At 43.1% G+C, this 23,064-nt stretch overlaps 1 protein-coding gene across 1 annotated transcript; it reads left to right on the top strand.

Moving 5' to 3' along the window:
* The first annotated feature begins 7,555 nt into the window (after positions 1 to 7,555).
* On the top strand, positions 7,556 to 20,234 carry ywhag1 (3-monooxygenase/tryptophan 5-monooxygenase activation protein, gamma polypeptide 1). Its single transcript, XM_053442318.1, has 2 exons — positions 7,556 to 7,821; positions 18,074 to 20,234. The coding sequence occupies exons 1-2, from the start codon at positions 7,735 to 7,737 to the stop codon at positions 18,728 to 18,730; spliced, it is 744 nt and encodes a 247-aa protein (XP_053298293.1). The 5' UTR covers positions 7,556 to 7,734; the 3' UTR covers positions 18,731 to 20,234.
* The last annotated feature ends 2,830 nt before the right edge of the window (positions 20,235 to 23,064 follow it).

Genomic DNA, 23,064 nt, shown 5'->3' on the forward strand with positions numbered 1-23,064 from the left:
GTGGTGAATTTTTTTAGCTCCCTTTTTTTTGTCAGTGAAACGATTTTTTAACTATTTGATCCTGAATTGATTTAGATGCATATTTTTGAACACATGGGAAATTAATTATAATTATTATCCAGCAATTCACTTTAATAATAAACAAAATTAACTGAATAAAGTATGAATCTTTCTTAAACAGAAACCTGTCTTGCTTAACTTAAAACTGTATACATTAATATAAAACAATAGATAGAAATCAGAACATCCATCCTGAAATAGTGCATATTTTTAGCGCAATAACAAAAGTGCAAACAGAATGTGGTGGGCTGACTCTTGAAAAAGTGCGCCTGCACACCGTGCAGTGCACTTTATTGATATTTTCGCACACATTTTCCACCCAGGTGTTTGCTTTTTCCCATTCTTCCCGGTATTTTTGCATCTTTTTCTGCTTTTTTCTCGGAGGAGTAGGAGTCGTATTGCTGCTCGAAGCTGTACCGCCCCGTAAAGCAGTGTCGGAGTCTGTGTCACTGTCACCCATGCTGCTTTGTTGTCTTCTACTATCTTCTCCTTATACTTACTTATCTTCCACTATCTTCTCCGTGAGCAACAGTACCTCCTCGACCAATGGGATGAGCGTATTCTGTATCGTGTGTGAATATGCTGTCAGCTCATTGATCCCAGAGCAGGACATTGCCTGGGAACAAGTTTACCGTAAATTTTCATATAAATTCCCCCGTTATTCATTTTCCATTGGCCTTTTACTGACCATTTTATAAATCTCCCAGTAATACGGGACAAAGTGCGTCCCTTTTCAGCTCAATACGGGACGGGTGCTTTTGTTTCTAAATACGGGACGATTCCGTTTTTCAAGGGACGGTTGGCTATCCTAGGGCTATGAGCTTTCTAAGAAAAGACTGTTGAGCAAATTACTCCTTAGATTAGGCTACGAATAGGCCTACTGCAAGTGCAGGAAGGTATTACTAAGGAAGGAGTGAGTCTTTAAATAGACTGTTTATAGAGCAATGAATATCTGAATTATAGAGGAAACAAGAGCAATCGCACAAACTCTGCAGGGTATCGTCTCAGTGAGGGTGAGCGCTGACCATGCCTGCAGTTACTTTTATACTCAGAAGCGTACGTGCAACTCGCATTCAAATGATAACACTCCTCTTTTGATTGGTGGATCAGTATTTGATTTGTTTGTGTCAGTCCTGCCCCTACTATTTCACTGAGGGAGCTTTCAATAACCAGTGACAGGTCGTTGGTCTTTTTTTGTCTGTGACATTGCGCCCCAGCTGGAGAGTGTCCGCGCCCCCCACTTAGAGAACCACTGCTTTAAGGGACGCGGGGGACTGGTGCAAATCCCAGCTGACACTGGCCAAGAGGCAGGGTACACCATGTAGAAGTTGGCATACAGAGACAAACATTCACTCTCACAATCAAAGCTACAAGCTTTTTCGAGTCTCCAGTTAACCTGCAATCTTTGAACTGTGGGAGGGAACCGGGGAAAACACAGAGAACATGCACAGAAAATGCACACTCCACAAATAAAGGCCTGGTTTATTGACTGTATATAAAGATAGACGAAATGACTGCTTCCCAAAAGAGATGCCGAAGTGCCTCAACTGACCCCTGGTGGGTGACTGCAGTTCAGGCCACACATCTTCAATGTCATATTAAACTAAAAAGTTGAACAAATGTTTCCCAAAGATGTTTATCATTTTAAATGTTTTTTATCAAACTGATGCATGTTCAAGTGTTTTCCTTGAAATTTTGTATTAGTTATTTGATGAAATAAAGAGAGTAAAATAACATGATTGACAGCTGAGGCTGACTGGCAAACTGAATGAGTTTGTGTATCAGCGAGAGAGCTCCTGAGCAGCCTTTAGGTCAAGATGACGTTGTCAGTGTAAGATGGCATCTCTGGGTAATGGAAGGGAGTGGAAACGTGACTTCCATCTTTATTTACAGACTCAACCGTCTTGCTGTGAGGCGACAGTAACAATCCACTCCACAACAGCGCTGCCCATGACATTAAATGTATATTCTTACATGCGTGTTGTATTTAAACACAGAGTAGTTGCAAAGGCCCTCTAGTGGCTCACTTTAAGCTTCACATTCATTAAAGCAGCCACAAAATTTGTGCATCCCCTGGAAGTAAGCTTTTATAATCTGCAAATATAATTTAGCAGTTGCTTGTTAACATTGTGAAAGCAAGATATATGTTGGTCATGTGAACATATTGTATCATTTCAGTACATCCTGGCTACACCTGGAATTATATAGAGGCATGGCCAATGGAAAGAAATGAACTGGGCCACATTTACTCCCCCAGTCTATCCCTCTCTTTACATCTTGCTATTTGGCATATTGTTGACATGATAAGGTTTTTGCAATCTGGTCGGTCGGTCGGTCCAGACGTTTGACCGTTGTTCGGTCCATCGTTCGGTCCGTCCGTCCATTCCTCTGGTTATAAAAGCAAGTTAAACTGTTTCGTATTCTTTACTCCAAAGTTCATTTTAGATTTGGAGTGTTTGCTACTTTTACTTTTGTAAATGTCCCCATTGGGACTTATATAAGGATTATCTATTTAATTTCATTATATTTATCTTGTGAGCTTAGTCTATCAGTTGCTTTGACATATTCTTCTTTTTTTGAATATAGGACAAGATGGTGAATATACGTTTGAAGGTCTTCTGCACAATTTAGGTGACCAACTACCAGTAGGTATTAGCAGGTGTTAGTGGCCACCAGCTGATGTTAGGGACACAGCTTCAGTTGTGTTCTTCAAGCGTTTTAAACTTGTGATCAATGATACAGGATGAACTTGAGGGTAAACTGAGGCTAAAGGTAAATCTAACTGGGGACTGGCTTGTGTGGCAGTACTATGAAAGCCATGTGGCGGCTCAGTAGATCAGACATCATTACTTCTTTGCCTTTCAACCTTAACGCTTTTCCATTTTTGACGATAGGACAAGTCAGAGAATTTACCTTGTACCTTATGCACTAATGCCTATAGCAGTTGATGTTATAGGATGTTAGTGACCACCAGCGGTGTGAGGTACTATCATTATTATCAGTTGTGTACCCTTTGAATTATCATAGAAGTCCTATAAAATTGAAGGAAAACTACATTTGAGGAATTGAAAATTACAATAGAGAATCATTACCCTTCCCTAGAAAAAAAATGATCATGTGATATCTATTGTTGTTATGATATATACCTTACTTATTATTGTTATCATTATTGTTATTCTTAGTTTTATGATTATTTATATTATGATTTTATGAGGGTCGGGTCGCGGGGGGAGCAGCTCAAGCAGGGGGCCCCAGACTTCCCTTTCCCGGGCCACATTGACCAACTCTGACGGGGGGATCCCGAGGCGTTCCCAGGCCAGTGTTGAAATATAATCTCTCCACCTAGTCCTGGGTCTTCCCCGAGGTCTCCTCCCCACTGGACGTGCCTGAAACACCTCCCAAGGAAGGCGCCCAGTGGGCATCCTTACCAGATGCCCGAACCACCTCAGCTGACTCCTTTCTAAGTAAAGGAGCAGTGGCTCTAATCCGAGTTCCTCACGGATGGCTGAGCTTCTCACCCTATCCCTAAGGGAGACGCCAGCCACCCTTCTGAGAAAACTCATCTCGGCCGCTTGTACCCGCGATCTCGTCCTTTCGGTCATCACCCAGCCCTCATGACCATAGGTGAGGATAGGAACGAAGATCGACCGGTAGATCGAGAGCTTTGCCTTGCGGCTCAGCTCTCTTTTCGTTACAACGGTGCGGTAAAGCGAACGCAATACCGCCCCCACTGCTCCGATTCTCCGGCCAATCTCACACTCCATAGTACCCTCACTCGCGAACAAGACCCCGAGGTACTTGAACTCCTTCACTTGGGCTAAGGACTCATTTCCTACCCGGAGTAAGCAATCCATCGGTTTCCTGCTAAGAGTCATGGCCACAGATTTAGCAGTGCTGATCCTCATCCCAGCCGCTTCACACTCGGCCGCCAGCCGATCCAGTGAGTGCTGAAGGTCACAGGCCGATGATCCAATGAGGACCAGGTCATCTGCAAAAAGCAGTGACGAGATCCTCAGACCACCGAACTGCAACCCCTCCCCACCACGACTACGCCTCGATATCCTGTCCATGTATATCACAAACAGGATTGGTGACAAGGCGCAGCCCTGGCGGAGACCAGCTCCCACTGAGAACGAAACTGACTGGCTGCCGAGGACGCGAACACAGCTCTCGCTTTGGGAGTACAGGGATTGGATGGCCCTGAGGATAGACCCCCTTACCCCATACTCCCGCAGCACCTCCCACAGTTTCTCCCGGGGGACCCGGTCATACGCCTTCTCCAGATCCACAAAACACATGTAGACCGGATGGGCATACTCCCAGGCCCCCTCCAGGATCCTTGCGAGAGTGAAGAGCTGGTCCGTAGTTCCACGTCCGTGGCGAAAACCGCATTGTTCCTCTTCAATCTGAGGTTCGACGATCGGCCGAACCCTCCTTTCCAGCACCTTGGAGTAGACTTTACCAGGGAGGCTGAGAAGTGTGATACCCCGGTAATTGGCACACACTCTCTGGTCCCCCTTTTTGAACAGGGGAACCACCACCCCGGTTTGCCACTCCTTTGGCACTGTACCCGACTCCCACGCGATGTTGAATAGGCGTGTCAACCATGACAGCCCCTCAACACCCAGAGCCTTTAGCATTTCTGGCTGGATCTCATCAATCCCTGGGGCTTTGCCACTGCGGAGATGTTTGACTACCTCAGTGACCTCCACCAGGGAAATTGACGACGAAACACCATCAACCTCGAGCTCTGCCTCCAACATAGAGGGCGTGTTATTCGGATTCAGGAGTTCCTCAAAGTGTTCCTTCCAACGTCCGACGACCTCCTCAGTTGAGGTCAACAGAGTCCCATCCTTACTGTACACAGCTTGGATGGTTCCCCGTTTCCCCCTCCTGAGGTGCCGGATAGTCTTCCAGAAACACTTTGGTGCCGACCAAAAGTCCTTCTCCATGGCCTCTCCGAACTTCTCCCACACCCGCTGCTTAGCCTCCGACACGGCAGCAGCTGCAGCCCTTCGGGCCTGTCGGTACCCTGCAACCGAGTCAGGAGTCCTCCAGGATATCATATCCCGGAAGGCCTCCTTCTTCAATCGGACGGCTTCCCTGACCACCGGTGTCCACCACGGTGTCCGAGGGTTACCGCCCCTTGAGGAGCCTAAGACCCTGAGGCCACAGCTAGCCGCCGCAGCTTCAGCAATGGAGGCTTTGAACACTGCCCACTCCGGCTCAATGCCCCCAACCTCCACAGGAATGCCAGAAAAACTCCGCCGGAGGTGTGAGTTGAAGATACCTAGGACGGGGGCCTCCTCCAGACGTTCCCAGTTCACCCGCACTACTCGTTTGGGCTTACCAGGTCTATCCGGAAATTTCCCCCATTCCCTGATCCAACTCACAACCAGATGGTGGTCGGTTGACAGTTCCGCCCCTCTCTTTACCCGAGTGTCCAAAACATGCGGCCTCAGATCAGATGACACGATCACAAAATCGATCATTGATCTTCGGCCTAGGGTACTCTGGTACCAGGTACACTTATGAGCACCCTTATGTTCGAACATGGTGTTTGTTATGGATAATCCATGACTAGCACAGAAGTCCAATAACAAACGACCGCTCGGGTTCAGATCAGGGAGGCCGTTCCTCCCCACCACGCCTCTCCAGGTATCTCCATCGTTGCCCACGTGGGCGTTGAAGTCACCCAGCAGAACTACGGAGTCCCCTACTGGAGCCCCATACAGGACTCCATTCAGGGTCTCAAAGAAGGCCGAGTACTCTGAGCTGCTGTCTGGTGCATACGCACAAACAACAGTCAGAGTTTTCCCCCCTACAACCCTTAGGCGCAGGGAGGCGACCCTCTCGTCTACCGGGGTAAACTCCAACACCGCGGCGCTCAGCCGGGGATTTATGAGTATCCCCACACCCGCCCGGCGCCTCACGCCCTTGGCAACTCCGGAGAAGAATAGAGTCCAACCCTTATCCAGGAGTACGGTACCAGAGCTGAGACTGTGCGTGGAGGTAAGCCCCACCAGATCTAACTGATAGCGCTCCACCTCCCTCACAAGCTCCGGTTCCTTTCCCCACAGCGAGGTGACGTTCCACGTCCCCAGAGCCAGCTTCTGCCGCCCGGGTCTGGTCCGTCGAGACCCCTGACCTTCGCTGCCACCCATGTGGCTGCGCACCCGACCCCAACGGGTCTTCCCACAGGTGGTGGGCCCATGAGATGAAGAGAGGGGGGGTGCCACGTAGTTTGTTCGGGCTGTGCCCGACCGGGCTCCGTGGCAAACCCGGCCACCAGGCGCTCGCCATCGAGCCCTCCGTCTGGGCCTAGCTCCAGACGGGGGCCCCGGGCTTCCTCCGGGCCGGGTCACATCTCCTCTTTTGTTGATATTCATTGAGGATTTTTGAACCATTCTTAGTCTGGCCCCTCACCTGAGACCACTCTGCCATGAGAGACCCTACCAGGAGCACAAGGCTCCAGACAACACAGCCCTCAGGTTCACAGGGACACGCACGTGTCAGTTAATGCCCCTGTAAATTTCTGTGGAAGTTCAGGTTAATGACTATGCACAGGAATCTGCAGGCAGCACAAAAAACTGCCAGGACCTGTTTGGAATTGAGGTGGGGTTCCAGTTTCGGGCAGTTTTACAAGCTTGAGAAACTTGGCAGTTGACCCCCCTGCTTCTAGGTCTATGGTTTTTTTTCACATGTAAACAGCAACTGTGATCTTAACAAATGCAAATCAGGATAGTTTCACTCAGTGGTGCAGAGGTGTTACACCTTTTTCTAAAAGGTATAACTCCCTTTTAAGAAAATCTCTCCTATAGATACATGAGGCTTAGTCTAATTATTGAATCATAAATTGTAATTTGAATATATTTGGCTTATATAAGTAAGTATGCTATAATGAGTGTAATCAGTGATACCATTTTTAGGGTACATCTGAGGAGGATACATCTAAGAGAAGCCTTTCTGCTGACACCAAAACACTGTGCTTCACATAAAGCATATCAGTTGTGTCATCGCTTAACAAAGTCCCAAACATTTGTTCTCTCAAACTACTGGGAATAACTCATATTCACATGTCCATGGCATACTAAGCTGCTGACTCTGCTGAAATTGCGTCAAAATTTGGACTTCAGTTGTCCTATTGTTGTCATTAAACTTTCCCAGTATTTCCCATAGCATTCAACTATGAGGGTACAAACACAGAACAGCAAGAATCATGTAAGTACATTAACTTAACATGAGAAAGAATAAATTGGTCGTCAGTCAAATACTCATCCTATATAAATGTATTACTACTATCATTATTACTCATTTCATTGTAATTATTATTATTATTACCTTTGGACTGAAGTCAATGTTATAATTCTCATCTTTTAAATGTGTAATAACGCCTGATGCTGCTGTCACTTGGTGTGAGGACACGCCCCCTGTGGGTGGTGACTCCACCGGGGGAGAGAGTTGGGAGGGGGAGGGGCGTCAGACAGACGGACAGACAGCAGCTGCAGCGCGAGGAGCTTCCATCTCCGCTCTGCTTCAAACACGTTGACATTACGACGTCCGGCTCCACACACACAGCACAGCTACACGCGCACACACACACACACACTCTCTCACAGATACGCTCTCTGTGTCACACACACTCCACACACACACACGACGACGACGACCACAATGGTAGACCGCGAGCAACTGGTGCAGAAAGCCCGGCTGGCCGAGCAAGCGGAGCGGTATGATGATATGGCAGCTGCCATGAAGTCGGTAAGTAGCCTCCTTTGTCACCAACTTTCTCCTCCACCCTGCTGTCAGTTCTGTGCCAGCATGAGGGCAGTGACACGCGCACAGGAGACGGCGGCTCCGTGTGGGGACGCTCACGCTTGACAGTAGAGAGGTCGCGTCAGTGAGGTGGTGTACGGGAGCACACACGACATGTGAGAAGATGACATGACCGGGATAAATCACCGCTGTGCTGGGGTTTGTCTGACCAGCATCGCTATGATGGAAGTGCGAGGCCCAGGGAGCCCCGTGTTCACATTCTCCCCTGACATTTGCCTCAGCTCACCTCCACGGCTCAGATGCAGCGAGGTGCGGTTGGTCCCCGCGCGGCGCGGCGGCGGGGGGCTGCGGTGGATGTGTGTGAAATGCGGACTGTTTGATCTTGGGGCGGTGCCTTTGGCCGGGCTCCTCTCTACAAGGCTGCAAATCAGAGATGGAAACAACGCACAGAAAGAACGCACAGCGCCGTTGTTTCACTGTGTGCGTGGCGCAAATGGAGCTGTGAGAATAGGAGGGACCGCGGAGAAAGATGCGCAGAGGACGTGGTGTATAGCTGGGTACCATGATGAGGATGGGGGGCATCGTAGGCTGAGGGGACGGTCGTGTTCGCGTTTGCTCGATGCTGAGCACCACATCGTGTGTGTGTGTGTGTGTGTGTGTGTGTGTGTGTGTGTGTGTGTCTGTGTGTAACACCAGCCACACACCCTGTCCTCCTATTCGTTCCCATCGGAAACAGCTGAAGGTTGATGATCGCAATCGATTAGTGCAGAAGGAAACGCGCAAACGACGAAGCGTTCAGCCCTCAGACGTGGGTGTAGGGACAGCTTTCCAGAAAGCTCAGTAGATGTCATATTGCAGCAAATGCAGTTTTTTCTGTTGGTGTGCGAGCTGTGGCATGACGAGCTGCCTGCTGTCTAATCAATGCTGTGCAGAAGCAGCAGCCGCATCCCTGCGTCCTCGGCCTCCTCCAGCAGGTCTCCACACACAGAGGCGTGCCGCAGCATCTGCCAAGATGCAGCACAGGCCCACCCGTAGTGCACCATTTCACAGGCAGCCTTTTCATCACAGCCCCACAAAAGGCTGCATCTCCCCATATCATCAGTTATCTGGACAATGGCATCACACAGGGATGGACACATCGACGGGGGAAGAGTAGGGGTGGTGGGATGTGAGGTGTGACAAGGCCCACTCTCCATTTATCAAAAAGATTGGTCTTAATATCCTAATGGAGGCTCATATTGTGGCTGTGGACACCAATGGTTTCAAAGTGCTAATAAAATAATTTATATTAGCTTAATCCTCTATTTTCATTTTATATTCAAAGGCCTTAGTTTGGGTGTCATATATCTTTAATTTGAATCTACATATAATCAGACTTCTATTACTCCTATCTGTTCGCCACCAGCAGTAGTGTCTATGCCAAAGCTGTGAGCAGCTTTCAAGACAGAATAAGTGGGAAGCTCCTGTCTCTACATCAGCTTCAACTCTAGGAGTCAACAAGTAAGCTGTCAGTGTATTTAAAGGCCATGGTGTGCACTGCACATTAGGACCAGGGTGTAGTGGTAATACCAGAGGGGGCCGAGCTCCACCCCTTCCAATTTATGCCGAGTCAGAGAGAGCGAGCGAGGGAGAGAGCTGCCCCTCACCCAGCCAGTCTCTCTGCAGCACTGGGCAGCGGGGTGTGTCTGCTGCCTCGCCCATCATTTGAGGGGAATCCCTTGCCACTGCAGGCATGGTAACCGTGCCAACGGAACCAAATAACCAGGATCACAGCACGCTGCACTGCTCCCATCTTCCAGGGGATTGTAACGCTTCAGAGAACAGGAACCAGGCACAACCAAAAAAGAATGATAATGTTGGTGGGCCGCTCTTAGCACTGTAATTTACATTTTTTACCACCGTTTATTGTAAGATTATAGTGAACTTGTTGTACAGCAGGTCACATCAGTTATAAGCTTAAAGCTTCAATAACTGAGACGCAACTTTCTTTACCAAGAGATAAAGGACAAATGATAAGATTTATTGAAAAATCCTCAGTGGCTGTGTGTTTGTGACTCATGAACTCTGCTTGTCTTCTGAGGTCAGCTGTGGGTGAAAGCATTTATTTGTAACCCAGTACCAGGGTTTAAATCTATAAAGCACACAACCTTGGTCCCCAGCTTAAATTACAATCACTTGGTTTTCTTCTATTCACCATAGACCTTGAGTTAGGAAACAGAACTATGAAAAATGAAAATAATAATTATTGTTTTGACCCTGTCTCTTAGCAACTCAATCATCCTTCTCTCAATACCGAGGATGAAGATGAGGTCATCACAAAATTGCCCCAGAGTTAAAGTCCTTGCTTTCAAGGGTTTTGCCTTCAAAGTATTACCGAAATATGCAATCTATTATGTATATCTACTCTGCAGTGTTCAACTGTATCTTGTACTTAGACTGGATTTATTAAAAATGGTCATGCAGTTAACCATTGTTCTTAAGAGACATTTTTTAGAGTGATTGTGAATATTACCTGTACTACAGTTTGCATATTTGATGAAATCATTGCATCCACATTGGGCACAGTAAGGATTTATACCTAAGGTTGGTCTGTATTTTTGTGTTGTAGCCCAGTCACTTTAAACTAAACACATGTAGTTTTCTTTAGTTATAATAATACTGATTAAAGAAGAAAGACATTTTTTTTAACTCATTCACCAAATAAAAGGTTAAATAATAAAGATCAGTTACGTAATAAATACCATAACATTATGAATTTGGTGACATTATCTTTTTAAACCTTCAGAGTATTTCTTAATATGAGGAGTGATAAAGTCTAGTTGGCAGTTTTTGGTGTAAAATTCTAATTCTGTTCTCAAAGAAACAAAAAATGACTAATTGTCAAGTAATTTTTAAACGTTACGAACAGAAAATTCTAACAAAATGTTTGCCTTCATACCTATCATGTTCTCCTTTCACATGAACTATGTTCAACCCAGGTTTGACTGCATTCACAAGTAAATACCTGGGCAGGATCATTGTCAGAGATAACAGTCTGTACCTGTAGCTGAAAACAAATCCCTGATAACATAGAGAGTTACATAGAAATATATAACATAATGCTACTGCACAATAAAAGTGACATTTCAATTACTTTCCCTCTCTGCCTCTTTCTATCTCATTAGATTTTCTTTAAAACTGCCAGTCAAACATGAATGTTCAAAAATACTATTTATTAAATATTAAAGTTTGATTACCAAAGCAGTGACAGGCAATGTTCGATTCAAGTTTGGTCCAAATTGGGAGCGAGGCTACGCAACCAGAAAAGAATACACAAATACAACAATACATACTCAACTTGCATTAAAAAAAATAAACACATTTTTTAAGTAAAATGCACTGGAATGCACATCTATTCAAACGATAAATCAGTTAGGCTCTAGTAACAAATTCAGGAAATACTGCAGCAACATCCACGTTGTGAATGCAACCTCTTCACGGACATGACAACATTCCTATCTGTGCCATTCTTTGCACATGACGTGAACAGTTACACACTCATCCAGCTGCAGAGCTGTGAACTGTGTGTCTCAGGAAGTGCATGGCACAGTGAGTCAGGGCTTCCATCACACACAATAAACTGAGAACATTACTCTGCCATGGAAGTTCGTTCAATACATTAACAGATAGCCTGCACTGCAGCTGTTCCACAGTATCTGTGTTTCATATATATTTACTATGTGATGAAGTTTTTACTGAATTGAATGAAGAAATTGCAGTAATTTCTGAATTTCTCACAGTGCAGCAACATAGCTAATTATGCAATTGCCTTAATTTAAATAATTTTAAGATAAGCTATAAAAACTCTGTTAAGTTTTGCTACACGTCCTATGTTGGTGGGACTCAGGGGTCAGTATCTTACAATGATACTGATTCAGGGCTGTTATTGCTACTTGTAACTGTTAATGCTGTTTGTATGCTGTAAATGTAGTCTATGGAACAAAATACAACATCATACTTATAAACCAAACAACTTCTGGTTTCTTCTGTTGTACGTTTTATTTAAATGTCAGCGTCAACCCTTCGTAAAATTGCCAAAAAAACCACATAACTGTTTCTCTGAAGTCAAGGGCATCCGATTTATCTGTTGCTATGGGAAACAACATACATAGAGAAATATGGACCTGAACCATAATATATGTTGACACCTGAAGTTGTCAGTGTTTAAATCAAAATCGTTCGGCTACCTGTGTCTTTGCAGAAACACATTTTCACACAGAAATCATTCTGTGCACTGTGCAGGAGCGATCAAAATCTCCACAGGAGTGGGTGTGAGTGGGATGCTGCATCTTTAGGGACATACCTTCAAGTTAAAATGAGGCTCATAGTCTCTAAATGTGCACATAATGTAACTGGAGGACTATGTTTTTTTTGTATTTGACACATGCTGAGCTTTATTTTAGATGCAATCAGTGCACAAAACTAGGAAATGGGGCTATAGCCCCAGCAAATGTCTGTCTCCTCTCAGTCTCTGCTTCCTGTTCTAGTTTATCCTCATCTTCCTCTTTCAGTATTTGTCGAGGGGGCATAGGAAGCATCAATCTTATATTGCTTTATTTCTAAAGTATGAGCACTCTCCTAAACCTCAGTCCAATTACAAATGCAATGCAGCCAATGTCATCTGAGGACATTCAAGGATGTCCTGCGATGTGTCTTGACTCAGTGGTGAGTCACATAGGCACGACGTACACCCACCTCGCTACACCTACCATATTTACAGCAATATGTGAACTGTGGGATATTAGTTAACAGTACTTATCGTGATCCATCATTTAGTTCTGCCGATGTCTACTTTTTCTTACTCATGTTAAAGGCAAGGACAGCTTAAGATTAACAAGAAGAAAGGAATCACATACATTGGTTATTGAAAACCTTATGAAGAAAACCTCTCAGTGTGGAGTGTGAACAAAAACAGGTAGGATTTTTACATTTCTCTTCCAGGTGCTGACAATAACCCTGCTTTTATTAAAACCAAATTCTCAACTGCACCACAGGAATGAGGCTTCTCACAGTAAAATCTGATTTTAAAGATAGAAGTGAGTGATCTGCAGATATTGAGCTGTAACTAATCTTTTTCTTTTTGTCATCATCAGTGTGATCTTTAAAATGGGTGTTGTCACCAGCCCATTCTTCTATGGGAAAAACACATCATGATTAACCCACTGATAAGCCTTCAAAGGCGTTAACCTTTAAACTGGACTTCCTGGATTTTGTATCTCACAACACACACTTGCATTTTTTAATCCTCCTGGTTCCACAATGTTCTCCTTCAGCATTCAAACACCATTTTCTTCATAGACAAATTAGAAGTGATGTGGCAGGATCCAGCACACACAGATGTTGAATAACTGCACAATTGTCTTTGAGGAGACACAGTCAGTCCTCAGTAATACTGTCGTAGTGACAGTGACACAATTACCAGCGCACAGTAAGCTAGGTGATGGCTTGGTCAGCAATGGCTGTGGGCCAGACAAGGACTCTACGATCTTAAGAAGGGCTTTTAAAAATGTTAGATGTCGCTGAACTATAATTCTTTCTAGCTTGTAAAAAAGATTGCTCACTATAATAAGCTTTTTTGTTTGGGTTCTGGGTTTTGATTCTTGGTTCAATACACACATCTTCACTTGAAACTATTCAAAGTTACAGGAATGGATGAAGTTGGTTCATCTTGCCTCAGCACCATGATGGCGGTTATATATTGGGAATTTTATGCAGCTGAATGAGTTAGCAGGGTTATTGTCTGGGAAGAGCAGAGACTAATGAAATGAGTGATTTGTGTGAAGATCTGGGTTCTGTGCGAAACAACATCCTGGGACTCCGAGACAGTCTATGACCAACTATTAATCATGCTATTACCCAATAATCTCAGTAGTGTCATTGTTAGTAATACTATTAGTCAACATGTGATGACACCAGTGAAACCAAGTTGTCATCTGGAATTGCAGAATTGACTTTTTATTAGTATTGAACAATGAGTTTATACGAATTCTATAGCAGGTAACTATCAATGAAAAGACAACTGTGATGTTATCATAGCCAGCCACAGCTGGTATTGTTCTTTCTATGTTGTCATGGAATTGAATGGGCGACACAGTCCTCAGCCATCTGAGAATACATCTGCATTTGTCAGAAACAGCTAAACAGGACAAAATGTGGGACCCAATCTACTTACACTGTACATCCATTATATTTTTTTATAAGCCATTACCTTCTAGATATTTTAACCATTATGTTATGTTTTTTTTTTTTTTTTACTTTTGGTTACAGTGTGTGTTGACTGTTTATTTAATCACAGTAGAATACCAACAGAGTGCCCCTCAGCTCACATTAACAAGTGTTTGGCCTCTCTCCATACCAGTCCGGTCACCTCATTAGGTCTATACATCTTTCTCATTCTGTTTGAGTGATCAGCCTTTAGTGCATCTTATTGTTGGCTCTCCGTTTTAATTATGGAAAAGCTAATGTCATAGGTGGTAGCTAAGCAACAAACAGCTACCTGAGGCCTCCGCTTCTTTACTAAGACACTCACATACTCTGAACCCTCCCTGTCGCTGAGGTCCGTGGATGCTGGGTGTTGTGGTGTTTACCTCGGTCACCATTATTTTTTTTAGTACCAGGCTCATTGAAGCTAAACCAGCTAGTCCCATTCACACCGCCAGTGACGTCAGGTAGACCACGGTGCCTTTGTGCTGTACTGCCTGAAAGAGGGTCAGTAGGGGGGCAGGAGGGGGGTTGTCACATCAAGTTAGGAGACCGGAGAGTGACAGCAAATGAGCAGGGAAAAGACAGAAGTAAAGCCTGGAACAGTACGAAAAATGGGGAGCTGTTGGACTGTGGCAAGCCTCTACCATGTGGGTGTGGATTGTAACCTATTTCATGGACATTTAAAGTGGTCGGAATAACCTGGCCTCCACTCAGATCCTCTCACACCCCCAGCCATGCAGCTCTTAAGGTGGATATTAATGGCCATGCAGTAAGGCTGTCAAAGACAAAGTTATTGATTGTCGTGGCTGGCCCTTTTGTTTGCATTAACATTCAGTTGTATGGAATTTTGACCGCCTAGTGCAAGGATGAGTAATGAGAGAGCAGGCGCAATTGATGAGCTTTATGGGTAGACAGAGCTCTATTGTCATCCCCGCACCAGAGCTTCCGTCAGGGCTTTCTGCTCACCCTGCAGCCCTCGGAAACAATTGTTGCCATGTTGGTACAGATGCGTTGTTTAGAATTGTTTTTTTTTTACCTCTCTGTTGCTCAAGTGCTGACCCAGTCTTCTTGTTGCATTTTCTGCAGCTAAGCTACTCATTTAGACTAATTGTAATCTAATGAACTGAGGCATAGAGCTGTGTAGAGTAGAGGTTTTTCTTCAGGAATGACTAATGGGGAGAGGTAGGGTTACTTTCTCCTAGGATTGTAAGTGGGGTCATTATGCAACGGATGTAATTTTATTGTTTGCAAGTACAGAGGTTATTTTAGATATGACCATTGTAAAAAATGTACACTCCTTAGTGAACAAACATAACCCTCCCCCACCTTGGTACAGGTCCTCTAGAGGCTGCATGGTTCATTACATTGCACAAGCATACTGATGATTAGGCGCTGAGCCTTGCTGATGAGCTGTGGAAAATTGAAAAATAATCACATCGGATGGCTCTTCAGAACAAATCATGTGATCAAATCTATCATTATATGTTTTCTCTGATGCACATTAAGGTTGTTCGTAAATTTCTTGGCATCACTTTGGTGTCAGATTGGCCAAGGTGGTATTTGATTTTATGGTGGCAACAGAGGAAAGAGATACACTGGGATGAAAAATTACAGTCAACATGCTATTACATTTAGCAGGTATTTACAAATTTCAAAACCCTAGCTTAACTCTCTTTCATTGCTAATAAGTAGTGCTGCAGAGGCTGATTGAAATCACATGTGATTAGCTAGTATCTGATCACAAAGTTGTCAGAAAATTAGATATTTTGACTCAATAAAAGGCACAAATGGAAATTTAGTGGATGAGAAAAGTCCGAACACTTTCTTCCCCTGGGACCTCGAATAGCTTCAGAAAATTTGACAGTAATCTATCAAACAGATGTTGAGATATTTCATTCAGAATCGACAATGTAAACCTGTTGGTGGAGCTAAATAAATAGATATCTAATAAAAAGACATTGCATATCGAGGCAGTAAGGACACATTGTGTAGGAATCTTAAATGTTTTTACATGATGTTCTGCCAATTTATGGAGCATATGTCAAGATATACAGTGGTTAACTAAAAACATTTACCTTATCATAAAAATCTATAGAATTCATCTTTAAGGGACATTAAATATGTGTACCAAATCTCGTACCAATCATTTTAATCATCATCGTTGTCAAACATTTCACATAGGTTTGTCTCATGATCACAATAGTTGTAAAGTCAGGGATCTCCAAAGTCAGGAGGTATCATCTTCTTGGGACCGTGTGTCTCGGTGTATTAATCACTATAAAGGTGCGATACATGAGGTAGCTTGTTAGCACTAGTCCACAGTGCTGCATCTTTCTCCATACCACCCACTACGTCAGCGTCCTATGTATTAGCAGCTTGTGGCCGCTGTCTCCAGCAGAGATAATTCACTCCTCACAAACAAAGCAGATTTTGTAGTCACCATGGAAACAGGAGATTGCATCAGAGATTGCTGTTTGCCCTCTACTGCCTCCCTTTAACAGTTCCAGCAATCCTATTGATGAACATGGTCAGCTCTAGGGCTTTAAACTAGCACATAGAATGAAAGTAAAGATAGGCATGGACGTACATGTAAGGATTAATGCATACTGGGAACAAAATAGTTTGATGAGGACATAATGAGTCATGCATATGTGTCGATCTAGACTGTAATAACAACAGCAACATGGATTAGCAGCTTGTGTTTGCTATTGTAGAGTAACACAGCTGCGAGTTCGTTGTGACTGCAAAGCTCCTCAAAGGTTAGAGGATTAAGCTTTCTACTGTGTCAGTGTTCTTGAGCAAGATGCTGCGGCTTTTTTTTACTGTAATGAAGCAAATAACAAGCAAATATTACAGCAAATAAGAAATGAAGTATGTATATATTTTCCAAGAATGGCAGTGTTGGTCTGTCCACCACTTGGGTCCCGACAGAAATATCTCAACAACTATTGGATGAAGGCCATGGAATTTTGTCTCCGTAAGATGAATGCTGTCTACTTAGTTGAGTTGATTCTCCATTTTTGGTGGGACTGGCATTTAAAAGATCTATTGTATGGATGCCAGTGTTTCTCCTAACATTGTCTATGTATAATTATCAACTGGGAATACCCCCCAGTCCAAAGTGTCCAGGGTAAACTATGTAAATATGTGACCAAATTTGGAAAATTCATTCATGTAAATTTCCAACAATTATTGAAGAAGTTTAAGGAGTATCTTTCACAAAAGGGTTGTTTTGATTAACTTTCCTCGACCTTATTTACTTCCATTGCTGCAGAAAAGCTGTACGTTTGCCCACTTTCTTTTTTAAAACAAATGATTGACTGAAACATGATTCCCCACTTTTAATAAATCTTCTTTTACCTTGTGCAGTTAGCCACTGCTTCGATGCACAAATTCAATTTAAACTGAAAGATATTTTCCTGTCAATATAAAGTATATTTCAGTTTTAAAGCCAAAGTGTAAAGTTATGTTGACTGACATAGTGTTCAGTGAAAGCATTGTGAAGAGCTATTCCACGTGTTCTGCAGGGGCCCCCCTGCTCATGGAACTGAAATCTGTGCTGAAAAAGAAAGTAACAACAGGCTTTACACTCAGAAAAGGTCTGTAAAGATGCCTCTGCTGCACAGTCCCAGTGGGGTATAAAGGATTAAATCCTCCAGCCAGACACAGGCCTGTCAAAACAAACGCAGCTTTCAGACCTTTGGACAGCCAGTCAGGAGTCACCTGACAGGATGATGTCATAGTGGTGCGGGCGTGTCTGACTCTTGTGGATGCAGTGGATCTTATCCTGGAGTTTGAGTTAGAGTTTGTTTGAGTTAGAGTTTGTTCGGAGCCATTCGTGGCAGTTGTAGCTTTGTATTTCTTTACGTATTCTGTTGTCTCGTAATTGTTGTAGCTGGATGTGCTGTATGTCATATTTTATTATCAGCTGTTTCACATAAATTAAACAATTCACAAGCTAATGCCTGCATATATATCTCTGTGATTTGTTTAGGTCACAGAGCTGAACGAAGCCCTATCCAATGAGGAAAGGAACCTGCTCTCGGTGGCCTATAAGAACGTGGTCGGTGCGAGGCGCTCATCCTGGCGCGTCATCTCTAGTATTGAGCAGAAGACGTCGGCTGATGGCAATGAGAAGAAGATCGAGATGGTGAGGGCCTACCGGGAAAAGATCGAAAAGGAGCTGGAGACAGTCTGCCAGGATGTGCTCAACCTCCTTGACAACTTCCTGATCAAGAATTGCAATGAAGAGCAGCAGGAGAGCAAGGTGTTCTACTTGAAGATGAAGGGCGACTACTACCGCTACCTGGCTGAGGTGGCCACGGGGGAGAAGAGAGCCGCGGTGGTTGAGTCCTCTGAGAAGTCCTACAGCGAGGCCCATGAGATCAGCAAGGAGCACATGCAGCCCACCCATCCCATCCGCCTGGGCCTGGCTCTCAACTACTCCGTCTTCTACTACGAGATCCAGAACGCCCCCGAGCAGGCGTGCCACCTGGCCAAGACCGCCTTCGATGACGCCATCGCCGAGCTGGACACCCTCAACGAGGACTCCTACAAAGACTCCACTCTCATCATGCAGCTGCTACGAGACAACTTGACGCTCTGGACGAGTGACCAGCAGGATGACGAGGGCGGCGAGGGCAACAATTAACGAGTCCAAAACCTCATTCTGCCAAAACAACACAACACGCGCGCTCACGAATGATGACAAAATAAAAATAGTTTGAAAAAAGTTCTTAGAAACAAAAAAAGGGAGGGTGGGATGGGGCGGTTGAACATCGGCAGCCAATTTAGCTGATGGTACTAACGTGGCTGCTGTTCTTTATTTTTCCAGTTAAAAGTGAAAAAAGTAGGAGGAGGGAAGACAATTTTAGTTTGAGAAATAACCTTAAATTAAAAAAAAGAATGAAATCCCCTCCTTGATAGCCTCTGCAGCATTTGCCAAAATACCACTGTAGAAGCAAGAGGTATGGTGTTCATCACAGTGTGACTGTCAGGTTACGATACCTTCACACTGGCAGAGACTGGTCTTAACGCGCAAATGAAGTTGAGCTGTGTTATTGTATTTTGTGAGGGGAGTTCAGAAATTGAGTTCCGATGCTTGAGCAACTAGAAAATTAGGGTAACCTTGAATGTCATGGCCTTGTTTAGTGAGAGAGAGAGAGAGAGAGAGAGAGAGGGGGAGAGGGAGAGAGAGAGGGAGATCGAGAATGAGTGGGGGAGCAGACAGGTTTACAGAAGTGAAGACATGCTTTTCGGGCTGTCGAACTTCATTACGTAACAAACGTACCCGGCATCTTTAGTTGCACCACATTATGATCGCTGAGTGAGAAGCAGGTTGTGTCTGTTATTGAAGATAACATTAAAAAAACAATGTTTTTGTTTGCTTTGTGTCAGGTATGTGTCACACAGTCATACTGTAACTTAAAATACAAATCCATACAGTAAAGTTAGTGCAGCTTGTCCCTCTCATGTGCTGATGTGCTTTATTGAATAAATTAACTGTTTTTGGACACACAAATCTTATTGTCAGTATTGTTGTTACTATAACAACTTATATTGGTTCCTTATGCTCATATGAAATGATTTGAAAAATCTGGATAGCAGAAAAATGAATTGAACTAATGTGATGCTTGGAAATTATTAAACAATAAATCCCTTAATCTCCAGTTATGCTATCTTCATAACAAGAAGTAGGATTTCTGAAACGGCACCTGTAACCACAGACTTGATTTTAGACCCAAGTACAATTTGTGGATAGAGCACATGCAATGTTAAGTGGAAGCTCTAAAAGCAGATTTGAGGTTTGTCGATTTACATCATCTTCAGTTTCTTCTTGGTCAAGAAATGCACTTGCCTATTATACTGTTTCTTCAGTGTAAGATGATAACTGCTCCAATATTCTCCATAATACAATATTGTGCATGCTGGTGATGTATTTATACAGTAGCTTCAATTTATTAACTTATACTGTAGATGTTATGTATTCATATGAACATGGAATTACTAGACTTTAATCAGATTATTTTCTATTTATTTCTTTTTATTGCAATTGTTAGCTAGTTTATTTTAATCTGTGTTTTCTTTACTCCATTTGCTGAAGTACGCTATACCAAAACAGTGATTGTTAACAATAAATTGATCTGTTACAGACATCGCTATGGTGACATGCAGTTCTTGGCAGAGGTGACAGAAAGTGAAGAAAACTTGACATTTGATGTCTGAAGCTGAAATGGGCTGTTCACAACACATACTTTTTTTTAGATTAGATTAGATTCAACTTTATTGTCATTGCACAGTACAAGTACTTATACAACGAAATGCAGTTTAGCATCAAACCAGAGGTGCAAAAAAAGGCAGTAAAGTGCAGAGTATTGTACATATTTAGAGTGGAATGTAAATAAATAGATATGTACAGTAAGACATATTAATAGGTATTGTATGATATAAGAACTATGAGCGAGATAAATATATAAAAATATATAAATATGAATATACTATAGGCGGGAAAATACAGTAGTAAAAAAAGTAACAGTGTAGTGCAAATGTTCAAATGTTCAGTGGTTGGAGGAGGGTGTGTGGCAGTCCAAGCCAGGGTGGAGGGGGGAAGTATAGTCACATAATGGCTGCTTTCAGAGTTTTTAATTACACAGTGCAAGTTTCTCAAAACTACACTTTATTAATCTCATCCCTTCATCTATTATATATACACTGCTTATTCTTTTGAGGGTGGGAGGGGAGCTGGAGCCAATATCAATCAATCAATCAATCAAATTTTATTTGTATAGCCCATTTTCACAAATCACAATTTGTCTCATAGGACTTTAACATGGTGAGACACCCTCTGTCCTTGACCCTCAGCAAGAGTAAGGAAAAACTACTAAAAAACCTTTTTAACAGGGTAAAAATACGTTGAAACCTCAGAGAGACCCACGTGAGGGATCCCTCTCCCAGGACGGACAGACGTGCAATAGATGTCAAGTGTAGGAAAACATCATCACACATGATTTAATATCAGCTTGGCAGACAGGTTATTACATCATGCTAATAGGATAGGGCTAAAAGCTAGCATGGGTAAGGTCATGGAATAACATGCTAACAGACTGAGGCTAACGCTGACAGATACTAAATTTTTACAAAACGCCAACAGATCAAGTGTAAAGCTAACAGGTCCGATGTCATCACTTCATGCTAACAGACTGAGGCTAAAGCTAACAGGCCTTAGGTCATGGATTATCATGCAAACAGATTTAGGCTAAAGCTAAAGCTGACAGGTCGTAGGTCACTGAATATAATGTTAACAGACTGAGCTACATATTGAGCATGTACTAGGTCATGACACTTGGGTTGTGGTTCTATTTTTTTCCCCAAAATATATTTTTAAATGACCCTTCTATTATCTCTATAGAAAAAATATATAACAATAAAACTTTGACTTTAGATTGTGTCTGAAGACACTTCCAGATTATGGACTAACATGACCAGATTAATCCCGGGCAAAATAAATAGTTGACGTCAGCTTTGACAACTGGGTTGGATTTTAGCTTCAATTACATCAAAGATGTTCAGACGTGGTGGAGTGAGACAGAACTTTATCATACGTAAGCAAGATTGGTCAAAAAACATGATCACCATTAACTTAAATAACTTCACAGAGGGAGGGGCTCAGCAAATCCATATCTCTGAGAATTTGTACAATCATCAGAAATCTTGGTAGATATATCTTCAGGCCTTGGTTGGGAATCGGATTACAAAACCATAGTTGTGACACAAATACCAAAAATGTGCACCTTAAATCTCAGTGGTCAAATTTCACAAAATTAGCTTTTCATTCTCTAAGGACAAGTATTAACCAAAATCTTTAGTGCCATATTGATTGATGCAAGTGGGAGTGGCCTGTTACTTATTTTTCCATAACTTAAAGGACCCATCGTATGCCCATTTTACCACAGTTGATGTGGTTCCTTGGGGTCTTAATGAAATGTCTGTAACATATTTTGGTCAAAATACCACAAGGATCATTTAAAACAGCACCCTTTTTACCCTGTCTAAAACAGCCCTCCTCAGATTGAGCCGGGGAGATGATGGTGGGGGGTGGTCCAAGGCCATGTAGCGAGACTCCCTACATGGGCATGGTTGGAACATGACCTTTTTTTTCGGTCGTAATCCCATTCGACGCACTCTAGCGTATCGTTTCTGACATAGAGGAACCACAGCAAATCGCGGGAGTTGTTTTGTTCCAGAGTTTTTGGGACGGTAGACATGCCAGATACCCAAATTAACGAGTAGAAGCACTACAAAAGTGACATTTTCATAATATGTCCCCTTTAAGAAAACTTCGAGCGTTTGAACAAGATGCACGACTGCACTGACAAGTGTAGAGCCGTTCAAAGGTAATTTCCCCATCTGAATCATTGAATGTATTACATCGCTGAAGCCAATTTTATGACACTACATCCAATACATTATTAATATTCATCCATTCAGGATCATTCATCTTTGTACAACCTCTACTGACCATCAGTCCAATAGTTGTAGATGTTTAAAATGTGACAATATTAAAGGAATTTACATCAAGCACAGATTTAGAATGTGGATCACCTCTGAGAATATTGTTTCCTCATTATCTCAATATACCCAAGGCCTTGATTACTTTTGGTGTCAAAGTGAAACAAATGGCTATTATCAGAGTCAGAAAATGAATTCATGGAACAGTCTATTACACTCACATTAATAAAACAATGTCAGGACAAGGACAGCATCACTAATATAAATCAAGGTTACTTTTAAAGTTTGCTTTAATGGTGATCGTTAGTTTTGAAATAGGAAAAGCCATTAAAAGAACTGCTAGCAATTCAGCTGCACAACACACAAATCTGTTTCACATTAAATGTACTTTAACCATTTTGTTAACATCTTCATCAAATGTTTTTTACAGCTCTCCCTATTTAATGGTCAGATTTAGGTAACTGCATGATGGTGGGA

Source organism: Pleuronectes platessa, chromosome 15 (genome assembly GCF_947347685.1).
Source record: "Pleuronectes platessa chromosome 15, fPlePla1.1, whole genome shotgun sequence".
Lineage (NCBI taxonomy): Eukaryota > Metazoa > Chordata > Actinopteri > Pleuronectiformes > Pleuronectidae > Pleuronectes > Pleuronectes platessa.